The sequence below is a fragment of the Embiotoca jacksoni genome, unplaced genomic scaffold (genome assembly GCF_022577435.1).
Source record: "Embiotoca jacksoni isolate LCO1_2020_lvr unplaced genomic scaffold, fEmbJac1.0.p SCAF_26, whole genome shotgun sequence".
Lineage (NCBI taxonomy): Eukaryota > Metazoa > Chordata > Actinopteri > Embiotocidae > Embiotoca > Embiotoca jacksoni.
In genome coordinates this window covers 996,990-1,017,078 of record NW_027185377.1, presented here as the reverse complement: position 1 = coordinate 1,017,078, position 20,089 = coordinate 996,990, and the positions used below count along the sequence as shown (strand labels likewise).

Sequence of the window (20,089 nt, the reverse complement as noted above, 5' to 3'; positions counted from 1 at the left end):
AGACATACAAAAATATATATATTCAATTAGTTATAGCATGTTGGGTTAAATGTTTGCTTTTCTATTTCTATGTAAAGCTCTTATTTTATCACAAACTGTTTTCATAGCGCAAATGTAAATCTTTGCTATTATTTTGAAGGCAGAATTGTATGTGTCACTTCTGGCTGCTGGATGTTGATGCAGGTTTTCAACCAATTCACTGTGTTGGTTATTATTTTTTTCCCTCACTTACTTTGCGAAGCATGTTGGTAAATGCAGTCCTACAGAGACAATTATGGTGCAGTTTGAGCCCAGTGATTCCACATTTGCACTGCAGACGTTCACTCTCACTCATACTTGTATATTTGAGGTCTAAAGGTGAAGACCTTGATGTTTACGTGCTGCTAAATAATCTGCAAAGGAAACACACACTTCACTGATTTGAACTGAAACACCCTCAGAGAAGGAAACAGCACCTGGTAAAGTGTTTTAAACAAAACCAGGGGACTTCCCACGGACCATAACTCGCCTTAAGAGAGTGTGTGTTGTTTCTTACTGCCTAAATTAATGTCAATGAGGAGGCATTTCCTTGTGTGTATAGTGCCTCTTTGTGAGGACGGCGAGGAGGAAAGAAACAAAACTAAAAACAGGACAGAGTGGAATAAACAGGCAGCTCCTCCTGATAAGTTCCTCTTCATACAAAATGTTTCCAGTTTCTGATTGATGAATTAAAATATTTTTTTTGATAGGAAAGAGACTCCTGAGAAAGTTTAAACACAGTAATAGGTGGCAGCCTCTTTAATTTAAAGCCAGCAGACAGAAAACGGACCAACCCGGCATTTTATTTCACCTGTAGAGTTTAGTTTTCACTTTTTTTTTAATTTCTAAACAACAATTGTCTTGAATCAGAAATCTTCTCTTCTACTTGTACTGTTTCTGTGTGATGCATTACAAATATATTCTGAACTTGTGGAAAATTAAAGAGGATCTACACATGTTCTGCAAGAAAAGAAAAAAAAAAGATTTTTAAATTGTGACTAATCCAAACAAAGATCAGGATATAAATGACTTTAGGTAGGTTAGGTAGGTTTATTTCCTTTTCCTGCTCTGACTGAAATTCAGCAGAAGTTTGAACACGAGTGTTTGGAGGCATCCGTCTTATTCAGTCCGTCAGAGAGTCTGAGACATGAAGAGAATCTGGTGAAGAACAAGACGAGGAAGGGAAGAGAAGGATGGAGATTAAACTCTGACATCTAGTGGTGACGGACACAAATCACAACACACGAACTCCTGAAACAGATTCTCTCCTTTGATCAGATAAACTTCTGTCAGTTGTGCAGTAAAACTACGAAAAGCTTTCTGCTCACAATATTCTCAACCTGCAGCTTCCACTGACGAACAAACTGAAAGAAATCACATGCAGCTCTTTATAAAATATGTTCTCTTTCTCTTTTTGAAACATTTAAAATGTTCTTTTAATGGAAATATTTACATATTCATTGTGATTCATGTTTTATTTTCCCACCTTTAACTGAACCTTCACCAGGACTTGTTCACCGTCACCAGTCTTTCCTAAACCGTCTCCATCATCGTGTGCAGGTACTGAAGAGAAACACTGACAGTAACTGAAAGAAAGATGTTTGCACACTTCACGTATCAAGACTGAGTTTAAGGTACATTAATTCACCGTCCATTGAAATGGGCCTTGATGATTTTCCAATTGTAGCTGGTCGTCATAGCGACATCTTCAACGCGACACACACTCTCCACCAAACGGAGGAACGTCTGCAGCTCATCGACTGACCGAGTCGTCCTGAGACTAAAGGAAAATAGTCGCTGATTCTCCGATCAATCAGAGATCTGCAGTCACCTTTTATTAATCGGTTCAGTTCGCTTGGAACCCCGACGGAGGTGATACCGATATAGAACCAGGAACCAGCTGCTATTCAGAACTTTTCGCTGATGGAAAAACCCCAAAACTGGCGAGTAGAGTCGACTTGAGCTAAAACGTGTCTTTGCGACGGAAAAGCAGCTTATGAAACGTCCAAATTTCAATTGAATGCGTCCCACAGATTTTTAGCTCTTAATTGCGCAACAAACCACCGCAGCATCAACCGACTGTCAGGATGGGAAGAAACACTCAGTAAAATATCAAAATATTTGGGCTGCCATTGCTACGAGTATTAAAACCGTTAATCCTCCGCTGAGCTCTGACCTCCAGTTTTTAATTCAACAGATTTTTGATTCTTTTCCTCTTTTTGCATTCTGTGAATATTCAGCACTCAGCGTCACAATCTGCAGTGAAAGATCTTTTTGTGTGCAGATGATGGTGTTTAATTCTTCACAGTCTGAGTGTTTGGAAGCTTCTCTGAACCATCATCTCTTCAGAAAAATAAATAAATGGGAGTTGATGAGGATGGTAAGTCATTTGGCTTCCCTCCGCTTTGTCTTTGCCAGCGTTGATCCTGTACGGCTGCTATCTGCTGGATGTCAAAGGCCTAATTGTTTTTAAAGAAGACGCTGCCAGCACCGCTGCCAGCCGCCGGGCCGCTTCATTCTCCGAAGCTGCGTGATGCCTGGACGCTCCGGGTGCGTCCGCCGAGCCCTGCCAGCTTCTCAGCAACCAACCACTGCTGGCTCGGGGGAGAAACTGAGATCTGTTCTTTATTGTCAGCGTGCGGAGCCCCCTCCCGGTACAGTAACGTGGGTGATGCTGGCACAGGGACCCCAGCATGCCACTCAGGGACTTCAGCCAGGCTTAGCGCTCCGCAGTAACTCTTGGAGAGATATTTGGTTTTGTTTTTTTTGAAGACGTGAGGCTGGTTGCCAGGATGACCTGAGTGCCCCCGAGGAAACAGACAGCCGCGGCGGGGCGCATGTCAACCGGCGCTGGGATTGTTTCAGGGGTCCTGCGGTGGGCGGACGGCGAGGATGTTGTGTTTCTGAAGTTGACCTTTGACCTTTGGGATAGAAAAATGTCAACATTTTATTTTTTCAGAGTAGATTGTACATGACTTCATACAAAAAAACACACTTATGATGATGTTGTGAGAGAATTACTTCAGCAGTCGGAGTCAACACAGGAAAACACAGAAGAACATGAAAGAAAATATTGAACAAAGAAAGTTCCATGCAGTGCTTCAGATAAAAACAGATGAAGGAGAATAAAAACATGGAGTTTAAAAGTATAAAATAAAGATGATAAGAAGAGATATGTGAGGTTTTGTCTTTTATCTTGACCCTTTAACAAAGTTTTTAAAAACCTATTTAACATTTGTGGGAAACTGGTCCCTGACTCTTCCACCTTCATCACAGCTGCATATATATTTGTCCTCGTGGAGCGTTCTGTCACTTTAACACACAAATTCTAAATACTGGTTGCAGCGTGGCTGTAAATCAGTGGAGGTGAAAACAGGTTCCTTCTCGGTCCAGACGGCCCAGTTTTACCACTTCGTGTTTTTGTTTGCATTTGTCTGACGACACTTTTAAGACGGGGAAATTGCTGTTGAAGGATCTTGAGGTTACATCATTTTACTTGTTTAAAGTTAAACACACATTCAAATATGGAAAGATCAGGATCAAAATATATAAATAGTTCATATAAACCACTGATTTCTGAGCATTAAATGTGTTCTGTTTTGCCTGTTGAAGAGCAGCGTGTGGATGTTGACTCTTCGTCACTTCCCTGTGAGCAGCACAGGAGCGCTTTGGTTTTCGGTGAGTCTACCTTTACCAGAGCTCCGCCCCCTCTGAGGCTCACCTGAGATGTACCAGGAAACAACAGCTCGTTGCTCCCTGACAGGAAGTGAAAACAGCAGAAGCTCGTTGCTCCCTGACAGGAAGTGAAAACAGCAGACGGTCAGACCGACAACCAACAAAGAGCGACTTGCAAGGGATCCTGGGATATCTGAAATACCTCCACCGGCAGCTCGCTCCACAAAGTGAGGGAAACTTCCAGGAAGCCGTCTAGAGGAAGGAGCGCCGCCTTCCTCACGCCTGCCTGCTGTGTTTTCAGCTCTGCTCGGAGGAAAATGTCGTCTCCTTGTCCGGAGGAGGATTTGTGCTGCCCCGCCTGCCAGGACATCTTCAACGACCCCGTCCTCCTCTCATGCAGCCACAGCTTCTGCAAAGCCTGCGTGCAGATCTGGTGGAAGGGGAAGGACGTCCAGGAGTGCCCGGTGTGTCGGGCGGCCTGTCGGTGGACCGACCCGCCCAGAAACTTGGCCTTGAAGAACCTGTGTGAGGCCTTTTTACAGGAGAGACGTCTGAGAGCTTCGTCAGAGTCCGTGTCTCTCTGTCGTCTTCACTCTGAGAAGTTCAAACTCTTCTGTCTGGACCACCGGCAGCCAGCGTGTCTCGTCTGTCGAGATGCGAAGACGCACACCGACCACCGGTTCCGACCCATCGATGAGGTCGCACAGGAGCGCAGGGAGGAGCTCCAGAAGTCCCTGAAGCCCGTACGGGACAAGCTGAAGGTTTTCAGCGAAGCCAAAGCGAAGTTTGATCTGACAGCAGAACACATCAGGGCACAGTGTCAGCAGGTGAAAAGGCAGATGAAGGAGCAGTTCAAGAAGTTGCACCTCTTTCTGTGGGAGGAAGAGGAAGACCGGATGGCGGCGCTGAGGGAGGAAGAGGCCCAGAAGAGTCAGGCGATGCAGGAGAAGGTGGAGGCTCTGAGCAGAGAGATATCAGCTCTGTCAGACACGGTCAGGTCCACCGAGGAGGAGATGAGAGCCGAGGACGCTTCCTTCCTGAGGAACCACAAGGCTGCGGGGGAGAGAGTCCGGCAGCGCCCCCTGCAGGACGACCCCCAGCTGGGCTCGGGCGCTCTGATAGATGTGGCCAAACACCTGGGCAACCTGGCCTTCAACATCTGGAGCAAGATGAAGGACGTGGTCTCCTACAGCCCGGTGATTCTGGATCCGAACACGGCCAACCCAGAACTCACGCTGTCCGAAGACCTGACCGGCGTGAGGCACGGAAAGACACGCAAGCTCCCAACAAACCCAGAGAGGTTTAAATACTGGGACTCGGCCCTGGGCTCCGGCTTCGACTCGGGGACCCACAGCTGGGACGTGGAGGTCGGAGACAACAAGGACTGGGAGCTGGGGGTGTTGGCAGAGACCGTGTGCAGGCAAGGATTCGTGGGCTCGACGGTGTGGAGCGTAGAGTTCAGCGACGTCGGGTACAGAGCGTACTCCCCTGCAAACAAATACACCGAGCTCGCTGTCGCAGAGAAGGTCCGGAAGGTCAGAGTTCACCTGGACTGGGACGAGGGAAAGCTGTCGTTCTCCGATCCGGACACCAACATGCAAATGCACACGTTCAGGCACACTTTCACCCAGAAGCTGTGCCCTTATCTTTGCACCAGGAATGCACTTCCTCTGAAAATACTGCCTCTGAAAGTCTCCGTAACGCTGCACAGTTAGAGATCAGGATGAATATCATGATGCTTTTTAATATCTGTGCAGGTATACTTTATTTTTTAAGCCTGTTACTCCGTTATAATGATGTTGTTGTTGCGTTTATATTGTGAGTTTAATGTTTATTGTGTAAAAAGTACAGACGTAATGGATTTCTGTGACGCACAAACAGAATGCTAAAAGAAAATGAATAAAAAACAAAAAAACGTTTTTCCATCAACGTGAGTTTTATGTCGTTTTTATTTTTGTCCCTCCCTGTTTTGAACAGAAGTACCTGAACGCGGCATTCGTAATGACACAAATGTGAAAGCACTTGTAATAAAGGTCGAAACGTTTCACACGAGAAGTTCCGGTTTAATTTAAAAAATAAGACATTTTTGCTGGAAAACTGACGCTGAATAATGTGTACGTGAAGGGGTCCGGAATAAATACGAACTCTTCAAGTGCCCATTTACAAGCAAATGCGTTCATGGCAGTTAAAATGTGTTTTCCCGCATGTTCGGTAGATACCTTTATTTTGAAGGGTATTTCCTCCAGCTTCCGGTGACGCTGTGCTGTTTGGGGGTCAGCTTGACGCAGCGGGGAGTCCAATGGACGGATTCGTCGCAGCCCGGAGAGACAATCGAGAGCGCTTTGTGTGAAGCCCGGAGCTGATGTCATCAGACGGAGGACGACGCGCGTGTTTTCCCGCCTCTGCTGTTGCTCCTCGCGGGGTTTCTCACGCGCCGATTCGGCGTCAGCGACGACCGGTCGGCCTTGTTTATACCGAGCAGGCGGCCGGAGCAGGCCCGGTCCTCCGCGAGCCTCACGGCCGTTCGGGGGGTCTCGGAGGGTGTTTTGTGCGGATCGGTCCTTCAGCTCACCAAGTAAGTGGAAATACCGACGTGTGTCGGTGATCGGTAACCGGTGAAAACCGGTCCGCGTGCGGATGTTCTTGTTTATCGCGCGATGTCCGTTTGTCGTTATTGTTAGCTTCGGAGCTAGCAGCCTCCTCTGTTGGGCTTTTTCTGCTAACGCTAACGGCTAAAACTCGAGCTAATCGGAACTTTCAGGATGTTAACGCGCACATCGCCACGTAACTACACGGATGTCGTGTCTGGGGTGTCACACGTCCACCACCTGGCTTCTGTCCACGGTTTATTTCAATTAATGCTCCTGTTAGCATCTTGTCAGTGCTGATAGCATCTATTTAGCACCGTTAGCACGCTGGAAGCTAACGTTAGCCTTGTTTTGTCACACCAGCTGGCTGAGAAGAACTCAATCTGGAAGCTGGAACATTCATCCGGCTGCACTTCCGCTAAATGAACATGGTTGTAAATGATATTACTTTATGAATAATGAAAATAAATTGATTGCGTTGCCTGTGATTGTGAGTGAAGCCCGTTTAAAGGCCGATGTGTGATGGAGGAATACTGATGAACTCGGTGGTTCTGGGAGTCTTTCATCATCTTGGGCCCAGTTGTTGGATCGGAATGATCCGGATTGGCTGTCCAGGATCAGGTACTCCATCCATCCTCTGGTTACGGGTTTATCAAAAGCAACATCAGACCGGATCGCCCTGATCCAGATTACAGACTTCTCCAGATGATCAGATCACGATGTGGGCTGCAGCATAAAACAACACAAACATCCTCCTGAAACTCAGACCCACAACAAATAAACAAACACATAAACATCACCCACAATCACTATAATGACGTTACAGTGACAAATGATTGTGATAAATATATTATTGTTGTTTCATTTTGACATCTGTTTGGAGGATTTATGTTACGGAGACTAAATTAATATTTTACTGCACTGAAAGGCCCAACAGGCCTCATGTCTACTTCATCTGCTTTATTACTGTAACAGGCAAGCAAATCAAGCGTAAAATAGAAATACAAGACAGTAATAATAAGTGATATAAATGTTGTACTATATGATTGACTTGAAAGATTGTTCCTACAGTCCTCCTTCGGCGGGCAGCTGGATAATCAAAGGGATCCTCATCCTACTCATGAGAATTAACATCACTGAAGGTTTGATCCAAGTGAAAGTCGAGACTGAAATACGATTTATGACTTTTCAACCATCTATTCTCAAGATTTCATCCAAATCTGATGGCTGAAATCTGATCAGGCAGTTTGGAAACTGAAGGCTAAAAATCCCAGAGACTCATGCGTGATGTCCATGAAATGTCTCCCTCCCACATCTTGAAATTCACACGCTTCCTTCTGTCCTCTCGTTTTAGAGAATATGACCCAGATGCAACAATGACGTCCAGATTTGGTAAAACCTACAGCCGCAAGGGAGGAGAGGGCACGTCCAAGTTCGACGAGGTTCTGTCCACCAAGAGAGGCACCCTCAGCACCAAATGGGGTGACACCAAATACAAGGCCAAGGTGGGCTCCAAGCGCGACGGCGCTCCCAAGAATGACTCTGTCCTGGAGGTCTACAAGAGGCCCCGTCCCTGCGGCGACGGCTTCGAGGATCCGTTCGGGTTCGACAGCGACGAGGAGTCCAAACCGGTGTCGTCCCGTAGCGGCAGCAAGTCCTCTCCTGCCAAGCCGGCCTCGGCGGAGCCTCCGCAGGCGGAGAGGCCCGGCGGGTCTCTGGGCGCGGGGAGCCGGTCCACCTTCCCGGGCGGGTCCCACACCGCGGCGTCCGCTCGAGAGGCATCGTGGCTGGGCGGCGACAGGAACCAGTCCAGGGTGTTGGAGGACACCGCTCGCTTCTTCAACAGCAGCACTGCCAGCACAGGTAAACACACTGAATGACACCTGTACGTCTGGGTAGAGGTGGATTAAACCTGCATATTCATGTATTATTGGTAAATCTGAAAAACAAATTAAGTCTCTTAACTGTATTATCTTTAAAATCCCAGAATTCAAAGTGGTGACATCTACAGCTGTATTAATGTAATCAAAACCCCCTCCTGAGACCGGGCAGGCTTCGTAACACCCTGCACACATCTGTGGTGTGAAGTCATTCAAACTCCCATCAGTTCCTTCAGAGGTTTTTTCAATTTTCGGTGTCGGTGATGTCGTTTTTTTTTATTTTTTTAGTCCCTTTTTTTAATCGTCTCTCCTGTCGGCGTCGGCGCTCTCAGCCCGTCTTTCAGCCCCTCAGCTTTCCGTGACTGCTGCTGGCCACCTGCCAGAGACGCGAGCCACTCCAAGTGACTCCGGCAACGAGCTGAGCGCCAGAGAGACGCGTCCGCGGTGTCGGCGCACCGAAAAGATGTCGGAGTGAAGCAGCAGCGTGGCTGCTCGCTGAGGCTGCTGCTGTTGATTCAGGAAACATGAACAAACCCTTGACCAAACAACTCTTCAGATAAAGTATGAAGTCCTGTCGAGCAGTCTGCTGCTGCTGCTCTCATATTTATATATTCAGCAAAGAATGTGTTCGTTTTTAATCAGAACAGAAAATATAAATCAACAAAGCAGCTGTCAGACGTCACGCTGCCTTTATGAGAATAATATATTTAAAATGGGCCGTAAAACTACAGCTCCTGTCCACAAAGAGCGTGAATGTTATTGAACAGTGAATATATTTAGCAGGCTTCGTTGTAAAGATGAGTTTTGTGTTGGTATACCTGAAGGTGAAATTGATTTGATCTTGTGTATTTTTGAACCGTGAGTCCGGAGCCGTCTGCTCCTCTTCCTGTCAGCAGCTCTCCAAACTGGTTAGAAACCGTGTAATCAATAAATGGGAAATAGTTGGCTTTATAATTATTATTTTTTCACGGTGCAGCCACAGCGAAGGTCGGACTCAACAAAAAGAAAATGCAGTTTAACTTCAAACTCTGGAGTCACGCCCAGTTTCAAACTGAGTTTATTAAATTCAACTTGTCAGTGAAGGACTGTGATCCTTAAACAAACCTCTGAGCAGTCGTCAGTACTGTTGAATAACGGACAGGCTGATTAGAAGACGACCTCCTTTTCCAGTATCTCGTCCTGTCGGGAAACTTTCCGTTCGACGCTCTGAGTCGTGCGTCCTCGTCACTGAAGCCTTTTGTCCGAGTCCCATCTGTCCGTCACAGACTCCCACCATCCGTCTGCTGCAGCTCAGCATCCTCTCTGTCCTGTTTCTCCACCGTTCCACAGACTTCATTAAATCCGTCCGGAGATGCTGTCGACTCATTTTCTCTGGTCATTAATTTATCAGGAACGTGTTCTTCGGAGGCTCCGAACACTCGACCGGAGCCCAAAGAGTCCAACCGTTATTTATAAGCTGTTTGGAACCGGGTGGGTGGATGGAAATCAGTGCAGCTTAGTATCATATCCTGTTCATTTTATTATGCAGATAGATAAATCAGGTTCATATGACATATTGATAATCCCATTTTGCTGCAATAAAAGTGACTGAAAACCTTTTTTTTTTTTTTTTTTTATCAGATAAGATAAATGCTGGTGACGTCTTTCTTTTGGGACATAATTTTAATTTGTAAGCCGGTGATTTATTCAGAATGTTGAGAACTGTAATAAGATGGTTGGAGGGCCCTTTGTCTCTGGACCTGGTTATAGGTCAGACTCTGGGCTTCGTGGTTCCCTGTTCTGCTTTTTGATGCAGTTTTCCTTTCAGACTGTCTCACGCCTCCACACAGGACTGATCCTGATATAAAGCTCTCAAAGCCGGCGACCTGAACTGTCGTCTCTGCACCTTCCTGAGGTGTCGCCTCGCCGGGATCGGTTCATTTGAATCTGCTGGTTTTTAAAGGAAAACACAAAAGGAGAAATAATCAGTCTCATCAAAGAGCTTCGAATCATGATTTAGTATCCTCTCTCTGTGTGTGTGTGTGTGTGTGTGTGTGTGTGTGTGTGTGTGTGTGTGTGTGTGTGTGTGTGTGTGTGTGTGTTGCACCACGCTGCCATCTGCCCAAGAACAACGGAGTGTTTATTAGTCTCCAGCACATTTAGCAAAAGTGTCAGCAGAGGACATTATTAGAGAAACAAAGTGCGGCCTGTTGGTGTTTGGACTGACATTATAAATCATCTCCAATCCCCCGCTGCAGAGTGTCCTGCTTCTCCTGCTGCGGCCCTCCACATAGATATGAGAGTTAACAACAAGGCCTGAAATGCAGTGCAACAGTTGGTCAGGATGTCACATCTTACAGTTTACATTTCTAACAAAGCCACTTCAAGAAAACCTGGCAGACAGCGCCGGACGTACGGCATCTAGACGTTTGGTATCAGCTTTTGGTTGGAAGCTGCAGACGCTCTGCAGCAGAAACGGGGATTTCCTCTTGTTTTTTTATTTTTCAATTCTCCATTTAAGATATGAAATGTTCTACTTTCCAAACCGAAACCACAGCAGCACCTGTTCTTTGATGTCACACTGTAAAGCTACTTCCTGTCTTTGCGCTGAGTCGTGAGTCCAGCTCAGACTCCTTTTAGTTATCTGTCATGACGTGTGTGTGTGTGGGATGTGTGTGTGTGTGTGCGTGTGTGTGTGTGGGATGTGTGTGTGTGTGTGTCTGTGTGTCTGTGTGTATGTGTGTGTGGGATGTGTGTGTGTGTATGTGTGTGTGTGTGTGCGTGTGTGTGTGTGGCCTGTTTTCAGGATGTAAAGGTGCTTTATGAAATGGTGCAATCGTTTGCTGCTGAGCCGTCTGTGAAGTTGCGCAATAATCCAAACTGGGAGCTCGGTTTTGTTTCAGTGATGCACCAGAAAAAAAAAAATCCTCACCTTGGACCAGATGTTTTTTACAGCTTTCAATTCGCAGTTTTTTTTCTGTTACTTTATTTTCCTGGTTTAATAACAATTCTGTGACCTGAATACAGAATCAGAGCTTTACGTTGACATTATTACAGAGAGAATCAGTAGAGAAAATTATTCATCGAAAATCTTCTGCTTGAAGCTTCTCGAATGTGATTTAACATTTGTTTAATTCTTCTGGTTTGTGGAGTCTTGATCGGACAAAATGTGCGACGGGAGTTTTTCCCAACTTTTTTTTTTTAGCATCTCATCGACCAAACTATTGATAAACTATAATAATAATAATGATGATATGACCAACACATACAGACCTGTGATGTCACCGGTTTATTTCAGCGAACTGATTCTGAGTCTGCGTCCACAGGAAAGTCCAAGCAGAGCTCGTCGTCCTTGGAGAACCAGCACAGCTACTCGTGGTACCAAAACGCCTCCGAGAGCGACAGGAAGCCGCTGGCGCAGACCACCACCCTGAAGACGGGGTCCAAGGCCGAGTCCACCTACGACTCCTGGGACGTTATCATGGGTCTCCGCCCGCCTTCACCCACCCAGGAACCACGCAACCCCGCCCCCACACTTTCATGGGCCTCGACGGGCGCCTGCGACCCGGTGCAGACCCGGCGCGAGAAGCCCCTCCCCCCTCCGCGGCTCCAGAGCCCCAGCAAGGACCTCCGGGGCGACGCTGACCTCGTAGAGATGTCGGATTACTCCCAGACATCCACCTCCTCTTCACTTGAAAGAAACTCGAACTGTCGGACATACAGGAGGCCGAGCAAGCAGAGCTCCGGCAGAGCCTCGGACTCCGGCGGAGTCACCGGCGCCGTGTTCGGCTCAGATCCTCCCAAACCCACATCCGACAGCAGTAATAAAACCACAAGTGGCGGCGGGGGGAGTCGGGGCCGGACGAGGGACTACACGGTGCTGCACCCCTCCTCCATGTCCATGTGTAACGTCACCATACAGGAGCGAGGGGTGGAGGAGTTCAGCCCTGACGCAGCGCCCTCTAGCGGCAGCAGCAGCACCGGGTCGGGCAGTACGACGCAGATCGGAGAGGCGGGATGGCAGCGGAAGAAAACCGAACAGCAAAACACAAGGTAGGATAGCAGAGACACCGAAACAAACACGGAGGGCACCGTAACCGTACTCTTTATATTTAAAGATCGTCAGTTTGATAAACATCTTTTCAGTAAAAATTCTGCAGCTTTTTTTTTTTTTTTTTACTTAAGTTTTTTAAAGCGAACATGAATGTGAATTGGGAAGACTACATCTGTTGATGAAGATCATTTTACATGATTGAAAGCTCCAGTAAACTCACTGAATCAGGGGTCTTGACTATATGTCAGTTTGTTATTGTTCACATAAAAGAAGCTTATTCAGCTGGTTTGGGTGGAGCTCAGCTATGTAAGTAAATGTTCATTTTGTCAGTAAATTACGGGACTCTAACATGTTTATTCTGTTGAATGAAAGAGATTTAATTATTGATTACGACTACAAAAATCACCAAACACCAAAACGTTCATTCATTTATTAATAATCCTGATTTTCTTTTCATTTTTTTTGGCTCAAAAATCAAAATTCAACTCTGTTTACACGTTACGTGACCGAAACGGAGCAGAAAGAATAAATTCAATTTCAGTTTTTAACAACCAATGAAGAATCAAGAGCCAATCACAATATTGCTCCTTCAGTCAAGGAAATAATCCCATTTTAATTGGACTGATTCTGTTTAGTATAAACAGGACGTCTCTTTTCTCCACTGGAGGTTTCAAAAGATACCAAACATGCTGGGTAATTTCCATTAAATTTGTCTAAAATGATGCTCAAAACACTCAGAATATTTCACTTTACTGGAATAAAAAAACAAGTTTTTGGTTTGAATATTTCAACCAGAAGGAACATGGATAAAGTACGCGAGGCTGTTTCACTGTGTAGATGTGAACCACCCAGAAGCTGAGGGGCGACTCTAATGATCATTGTGGATTATTAAAGCACATTTCCTCCCTGTCTGTGTGAGGGAGTCTGAATGATCCAGTATCACTTCCAGCTCCTTCCTGAAACATTTCACTGAGAGATTTGATAAAAACAAATCCGTAAATATGTATATCACGAGTCTGCTTTTCATTTCACGATGTTTCCGTCCCGTCTGTGTTTCCGTCTGTCATCAGGATCCCTGCACTTTAATTCTCCCTTCATTTTCCTCTGACTGTGTCTAATGCTGCAAGAAACAACATTTTTTAATTAAGTCTGCTTTCATTACCGGGGCTGAGAATAATGGATTAGTTTCTCCACCCAGCTCTCGTCTGGTGGAAGTATTAATTCGAACGGGGCAGTTTGCCGTTTTGTGTCCGTTAATCTCTGACGTTTTAACCTGAAGCCTGAAAAACACACCCGAGCTCTTGTTTTTCACTACAATCATTCTCCAGCTAACAAAGTTGGACTTTTCCCGACTGCACGGTGTTAACGGTGTTCTTCTTGCCGCGTGCCCGTTCCTCTCTGCAGGTTCAGACCGACCCAGACCAAGTCCAAGAAGGACAGTAAGATGGACCTGTTTGGTTTCGAGGACGCGGATCACCACCAGGACGAGAACAGCAGCGACAGCGCGGACGGACGCTCCACGTACAAAATCAAATACTTCGGCTTCGACGACATGACCGACAGCGACGGCGCAGAGGAGGAGGAGGAGGAACACTACTCCAAAGTGAGGCGGAGGGCCAAGATGGCCGCCATCGCCAACGTAACGCCGGAGGTCACCGAGGAGGAAACGCCAACTGAGGACCCGCCCGATCCGTTCGAGAGGTTTGAGAGGATGGAGAGTCGGGAGGTCTGGGAGAAACCCACGGTGAAGGAGAGCAAGAAGAACTCCGAGAGGCCGAGCAGGCTGAGGACAGGTCAATACACACACACACACACACACACACACACACACACACACACACACACACACACACACACACACACACACACACACACACTCCCACCTGTAATGCCTTCCCAGAACAGTCCTTTAAAACGGGCTCTCTGAGTCCTGGCTGTCTGTAACGTCTCGCTGACGCGGACCTCTTCCTGCAGATGTCCTGGACATGTCGGAGGACGGGCTCCGCGTGTTGGCCAGCGGTCCCAGGAGGCTGCCTCAGGGCAAAGCATCTGAGAAGAACCCAGACACCCTCCGGAGGATCTTCAGTGCACAGAAGAAGGTCAGACACGTCACATGCTCCTATGTGGGGGGTTTATTCATCAGCGCGCTAATGTCACTCCCTACCACACACACACACACACACACACACACACACACACACACACACACACACACACACACACACACACACACACACAGAGAGATCTCCCTCTATTGATCTCATAAGAGGGCCTTTTTAGATCAGAGATGGATCGATGCTGTCCAGCAGCAGCAGCAGGGAGAGTAACTCATATTTACTGTGGATGAAATCTCGTCTCGTACTCGCTGCACTTAAAGAACTTCCATCAGGTGAAAAACAAAACAACCTGCAGTGATGACTCGGTCCGGTTCTGCTGCAGGAGTGTTGTTAATGAGACTTCGCTGCAGAGGGTTTCTTAATGAGCTCTGCACAGCCTCCACTTCATTACAGCTGCTTGTTCCTCGTGTTCTCTTTGGCTCGCAGGCCTTTTAACTTTGTTAGAAAAAAGCGATGTGTGATTAGTTGTAATTAGCACAACTAATTTCTGCAGTCAGATTCGTTTTATCAAAACGGGTCAGATAAGCTGGAGTGGAGTCGTTTTGTCTTTTGGTGTTTACAACACAGTTCGTATTTTATTTCTATTTCTCTCCACTGCACTGGTTCGTGTTATATGAGCTCTGATACCATTGTTCAGGGTTCCTATTGGACGATTTCTGGAATATCACAGAGTTTTGTGGATAATGTGGACATTTTTTTTTTTCTCTCGGTTCAACCTCTAGTGGCGCTCGGTGGTATTGCATCTTAAGGCACTTTTGCATCGGCCTCATTTTTCCAACCCAGAAGATTCGCCTACTTTTATAGTCATGTTGATCCCGACATTATTAACACCACACAGACGCTTCCTCTTGTCTTGGGCGTACTTTTATTTATACCTTCAGTCCAGTTTCTGCTCCGCTGGTCTTGAGTAGCTCCTCTATCGGGGACGGTTTCCGTCTCTCTGCTTCTCTGCTCTGAAGCAGCTGCAGAGTCACATAACTTCACGTTTTGACTTTTCTCTCAGCACCAAAGTGTGAAGTTAATTTCTTCTGGAGCAGCAGTGAGTGTTAGCAGACCCGGAGCAGCGTAATAATGTTGTTAATGTACTCTCAGTCTCCCTTGTTCTCCAGGCTTCATGCCTCCACTCCCTCTCAGCTGAATAATGTGCTCTCCTCTCCATCTCCATCACTTTCTCTTGACCACTCTGTCTCCTCCTCCTCCCCCCCCCTCTGTGTTTTAATATACTTTTCCTTCCCCCATCACGGCACCTCGCAGCCTTCACTCCATCTCCAATTAACATAACTGAGAGTCGGAGCCGAGTTGAGCTCATTATAAAAACAATAGCCCTCGGAAAGCGCTCCGATAAAGTGTCCGTGTGGCGTCGGCGCTGCCCGAGCGCCGTTCAGCCGAGGACACCGGCAGATATTAGACGGCAGCGTTATGGCAGACAGACTCATCCATATTCAGGAGAGGCTGCACCAGAATAGTTCAGTACCAGAATAGTTTACTAGTTCACTTCTGAAGAATAAGAGAGTAATAACATCCCACTGAGGACGGACACGTCAAATTAACGTCTGAACAATCCCACAGCGTCCACAGAGGAGCCAGAAGAACGCTACACCTCCCAGAGATGAATCAAACTTTATGCTGCTGTGATTTGAATGTCTCCCTGATGACGTATGTTTGCTGGGATTGGACAGATTTCACCGCCAGCTTCTGGTGTTTCACAGTTTTTTTTAAAGTCTGTTTTGGACAGAAACAGTGAAATGATGCACTTGCAAGAGTTGCATTGAAATATGTTGTTGGTGGATTGTTAAATCAGACCTGCGTCTCTTTTAGTGAGCAGTTAATTAAACATTTTCAGAGGTTTTTCCTACATGCTCCATTGCCTGTGAAATATTATTTACACGTGTTAAATTTGGGAGACTTTATTGGTCTAAATCTGGGTTTACCTTTCCCACACTGGATCCTACACTTCCCATGATGCAGCTTGTTTGAGTCTCTTGTCTCATCTTTTATATTTCTGTAAAACCAGCAGCTCATCAGAAAAGAATATTTATTGAAAATGAATAATGTATTCATGTATTGGATAGATAAGCAGTAGCTGCTGTGACCTTTGACCCGTCCTATGAAGTCCAAACATTTCATCTGATCCAAACTCTTTACACGTTCCTCAGAGTCACTTTGGCAACCGAGCAGCGGTTTGCAGTTAATGCACACCCCGCTACTCTTTTTTTGTTGTTTTGTCTTGTTTTTGGGGGCCGTGCTCGCCCACTTTCCTCCCCCCGCTCTCATCTCTCTCCCATGCTGCTTAGCGGCAGGTGGGCGGGGCGGGGCAGGGTAGGTGTCCGTCTGTGTCATTCAGATTACTGGAGGAGGCTTTAATTTGGTGTGTTGATGTTCCAGCACAGCCAAGCTCATCCCCAAACTCCCCTTTTGTCTCTGCTTATTAACCCTGTGGTGCCACACACACACACACACACACACACACACACACACACACACACACACACACACACACACACACACACACACACACACACACACACACACACACACACACGGCCAGCTCTCTCTCCATCCCTCCCTCGTGCCCTCTTTTGTTTTTCATCATGAATGCCCCGGCAACCACCAACCACAGGTTTGGCAGAAATTTACAAAGAGGACAGGAGACGAGCCAAAGACCAGGGTGGATGGTGTGTGTGTGTGTGTGTGTGTGTGTGTGTTTGTGTTTGTTTTTCAGTGTGTGTGTTTGTTTTTAAATGTGTGTGTGTCCTGCTGTTTGATCAGTGCTGGCGGACTCTCAGCAGTTTAATGTGCATCCAGTTGTCCTGTTTGTCTTCCTCATGTCACCTCATTCGGCCTCCTCTCTTCTATCTACATTTACTCATGTTTTCTTTACTCCTCAATCTTCTGGAGTTCAACAAACTCCTCGGTACACAGGAGTGTCGTGTAAAATCATAAAAACAAAGTAGTCTTCTTGTTTCGGGGAGTATTTTTTAAAGCATCAGTGGTTTGCGTGGAGCTGAAACAAGCTTCAGTCCAGAGACACTCAAAGTGCAAAACTACAGATTAAACAGGAAGTTTTATTTCTGCCAAATAACATTTGATGTGGTTTGATTTGAGAATAAAATCTGGATCAAATGACTGATTTTTCAGTATTGTTTCACTAATGTTAATCTGTTTTAAGAAAATCTGTAATATCACAAACTACAAATATTATTTAACAAATCTGAGGAGACGTTGGATTAAAGGAAGTCTGGAGTTGATTCTGATGAAATCCAGATTTAAAACATCTTTTTGGTTTTGTCTGTGACAGAGTCACTCAAACTATTATCTGACAAAATCTCCTCAATTTCTGCAGGTTTCGGTTGGTCAGTTTCCAAAAGTCTTCCACTGAAATATACAAAATACACAACTATTAACTCAGAAGCCGAGTATATCACTCAGTCTGTCCAGGATTTCACTGAAAATCTGTTTTTGGGATGAAAAATGTCTCATTTTGCTGTGATTTTTCTCTGACAGCAGGATGACATTTCTGGGGTTTTGTTGTTCTGTTTGTGAAATTGCAAATATGTCTGTGTCCTCTGTAATTACCCCCCTATGATGATAAGCAGACGGCTCATCACAAAGAACAGACAGTCTGTAATATAGAACACAAAGACACCTGCTGTCAAAATGAGAGCTTTAGATGCTGGTTAAATCCCATTCATTCAACACTAAAACAAAGTGCAGTCTCTTCCAGCTGGAAGTGTTTAAACTTGTATATGTATGTGTGTGTGTATATATATATATATATATATATATATATATAAGCTATGAGAGTCGTGACATAAACCCATCCACTTCCTGTTTTGCCCTTTGTTTGCGGTTGATTTTGATGACGAGAGATTGAAGTGTCTTGCTTGAGTTATTTTTTTTTGACAAAATAAGTTTTCTTTTGAAAGACTTCAGCAGAGCTGAACACGTAAATATTGTGGAGATTTATTGGATTCGCATTAATTGTTAATTATATGAGTGATCTGATAGTGAACTCTTGATTGGTTAGGTTAGGTATTTACTTTATTAATCCCAGAGGGGAAATTTTTTTCGCTACAGCAGCATACAGAAGCAATAAGATAATAATAGAATAATAGAAAGCAATAAAATAGCAGTAAAAAAATATAAAATATAAAATGCACAGTATATACAGTACAGTATATATCTATATATATTATATACAAACAACCAAGAACACAGTCAACAGTGTTATTGTTGTGTGATGGATTTTGCCAGAGGTGAGTTATTGTACAGTCCTATTGCGGTCGGCAGGAAAGATCTCCTGTATCTGGAATGATCTCCTGTATCAGGAATGATCTCCTGTATCAGGAATGATCTCCTGTATCTGGAATGATCTCCTGTATCAGGAATGATCTCCTGTATCAGGAATGATCTCCTGTATCTGGAATGATCTCCTGTATCAGGAATGATCTCCTGTATCAGGAATGATCTCCTGTATCAGGAATGATCTCCTGTATCTGGAATGATCTCCTGTATCAGGAATGATCTCCTGTATCAGGAATGATCTCCTCTATCAGGAATGATCTCCTGTATCTGGAATGATCTCCTGTATCAGGAATGATCTCCTGTATCAGGAATGATCTCCTGTATCAGGAATGATCTCCTCTATCAGGAATGATCTCCTGTATCTGGAATGATCTCCTGTATCAGGAATGATCTCCTGTATCTGGAATGATCTCCTCTATCAGGAATGATCTCCTGTATCTGGAATGATCTCCTGTATCTGGAATGATCTCCTGTATCTGGAATGATCTCCTGTATCTGGAATGATCTCCTGTATCTGGAATGATCTCCTGTATCTGGAATGATCTCCTGTATCAGGAATGATCTCCTGTATCAGGAATGATCTCCTGTATCTGGAATGATCTCCTGTATCAGGAATGATCTCCTGTATCAGGAATGATCTCCTGTATCTGGAATGATCTCCTGTATCTGGAATGATCTCCTGTATCAGGAATGATCTCCTGTATCTGTCCTTGTGACAGCGGAGCTGGAGGAGTCTTTTAGAGAAAGTGCTCCTCTGTCCCTGCAGCAGGTGGAGAGGGTGGTCAGGATTATCCAATATGGATAATAATGGAATGTAGTGTTTTCTCCGGAGATATTTGTACGTCTGCTTCCAGCTTCAGAGATGTTCATGTTTTTTGTGTGTGTTCTTCCTCCAGTCTCCCACCAAAGCAGTGTACAACGCCCGGCACTGGACGCTGGAGAGTGAAGAGGAGCCCCCTCCATCTTTCTTCTCACGAGCCCAGGCAGCTCCTGTAAGTGTATATATAGAGACACACACACACACACACACACACACACACACACACACACACACACACACACACACACACACACACACACACACACCCGTCCCACCTCCAACCGTCCTCCTTGTTGCCAGGCGTCGGTCTCAGCCGGAGGACCCAGTAAGGAGCCCTCCGACTCCAAGAAGGACGACGGTGTTTTCAAGGCTCCGCCTCCTCCTCCCAAGGTCACCAAGTGCGTCACCCTCCCCACGGATCTCTACCAGGACACGGTCACCGCGCTCAAGTGTCGCAAAGAACACAAGGAGGTGAGCGACGCGCTTCCTCTCGTCCTGAATCTCATGTTTTATTCATTTTCATCCGTGCAGGTATTTAGTTCAGCGTGGATTCAGACTGTGTTGGTTGGTGTGTGTGTGTGTGTGTGTGTGTGTGTGTGTGTGTGTGTGTGTGTGTGTGTGTGTGTGTGTGTGTCTCTCTCTCTCTCTCCAGC

General features: G+C 45.8%; 2 protein-coding genes and 1 long non-coding RNA gene across 3 annotated transcripts in view; 2 read left to right on the top strand and 1 right to left on the bottom strand.

Annotated features, from left to right (window-relative positions):
* Nucleotides 1-50: 50 nt before the first annotated feature.
* LOC138204590 (uncharacterized) lies at nucleotides 51-6,001 on the bottom strand. Its single transcript, XR_011178804.1, has 3 exons — nucleotides 5,913-6,001; nucleotides 1,505-2,939; nucleotides 51-1,176 (listed from the first exon to the last, which is right to left on the bottom strand). It is a non-coding gene; the product is annotated as an uncharacterized lncRNA (long non-coding RNA).
* LOC138204588 (nuclear factor 7, brain-like) lies at nucleotides 3,758-5,675 on the top strand. Its single transcript, XM_069159921.1, has one exon. It carries the CDS (start codon nucleotides 4,011-4,013, stop codon nucleotides 5,406-5,408), a length of 1,398 nt encoding a protein of 465 aa, XP_069016022.1. The 5' UTR covers nucleotides 3,758-4,010; the 3' UTR covers nucleotides 5,409-5,675.
* A 182-nt stretch (nucleotides 6,002-6,183) lies between the features above and the next one.
* The window catches only part of waplb (WAPL cohesin release factor b), a 25,579-nt gene continuing 11,673 nt past the window's right edge, over nucleotides 6,184-20,089 (top strand). Inside the window, 8 exon segments of the mRNA XM_069159919.1 lie at nucleotides 6,184-6,268; nucleotides 7,636-8,144; nucleotides 11,467-12,193; nucleotides 13,599-13,987; nucleotides 14,169-14,293; nucleotides 19,513-19,608; nucleotides 19,737-19,907; nucleotide 20,089. The exon segment at nucleotide 20,089 is cut by the window's right edge and continues 136 nt beyond it. Coding sequence (XP_069016020.1) covers nucleotides 7,658-8,144; nucleotides 11,467-12,193; nucleotides 13,599-13,987; nucleotides 14,169-14,293; nucleotides 19,513-19,608; nucleotides 19,737-19,907; nucleotide 20,089 — 1,996 coding nt within the window. The 5' untranslated portion in view covers nucleotides 6,184-6,268; nucleotides 7,636-7,657.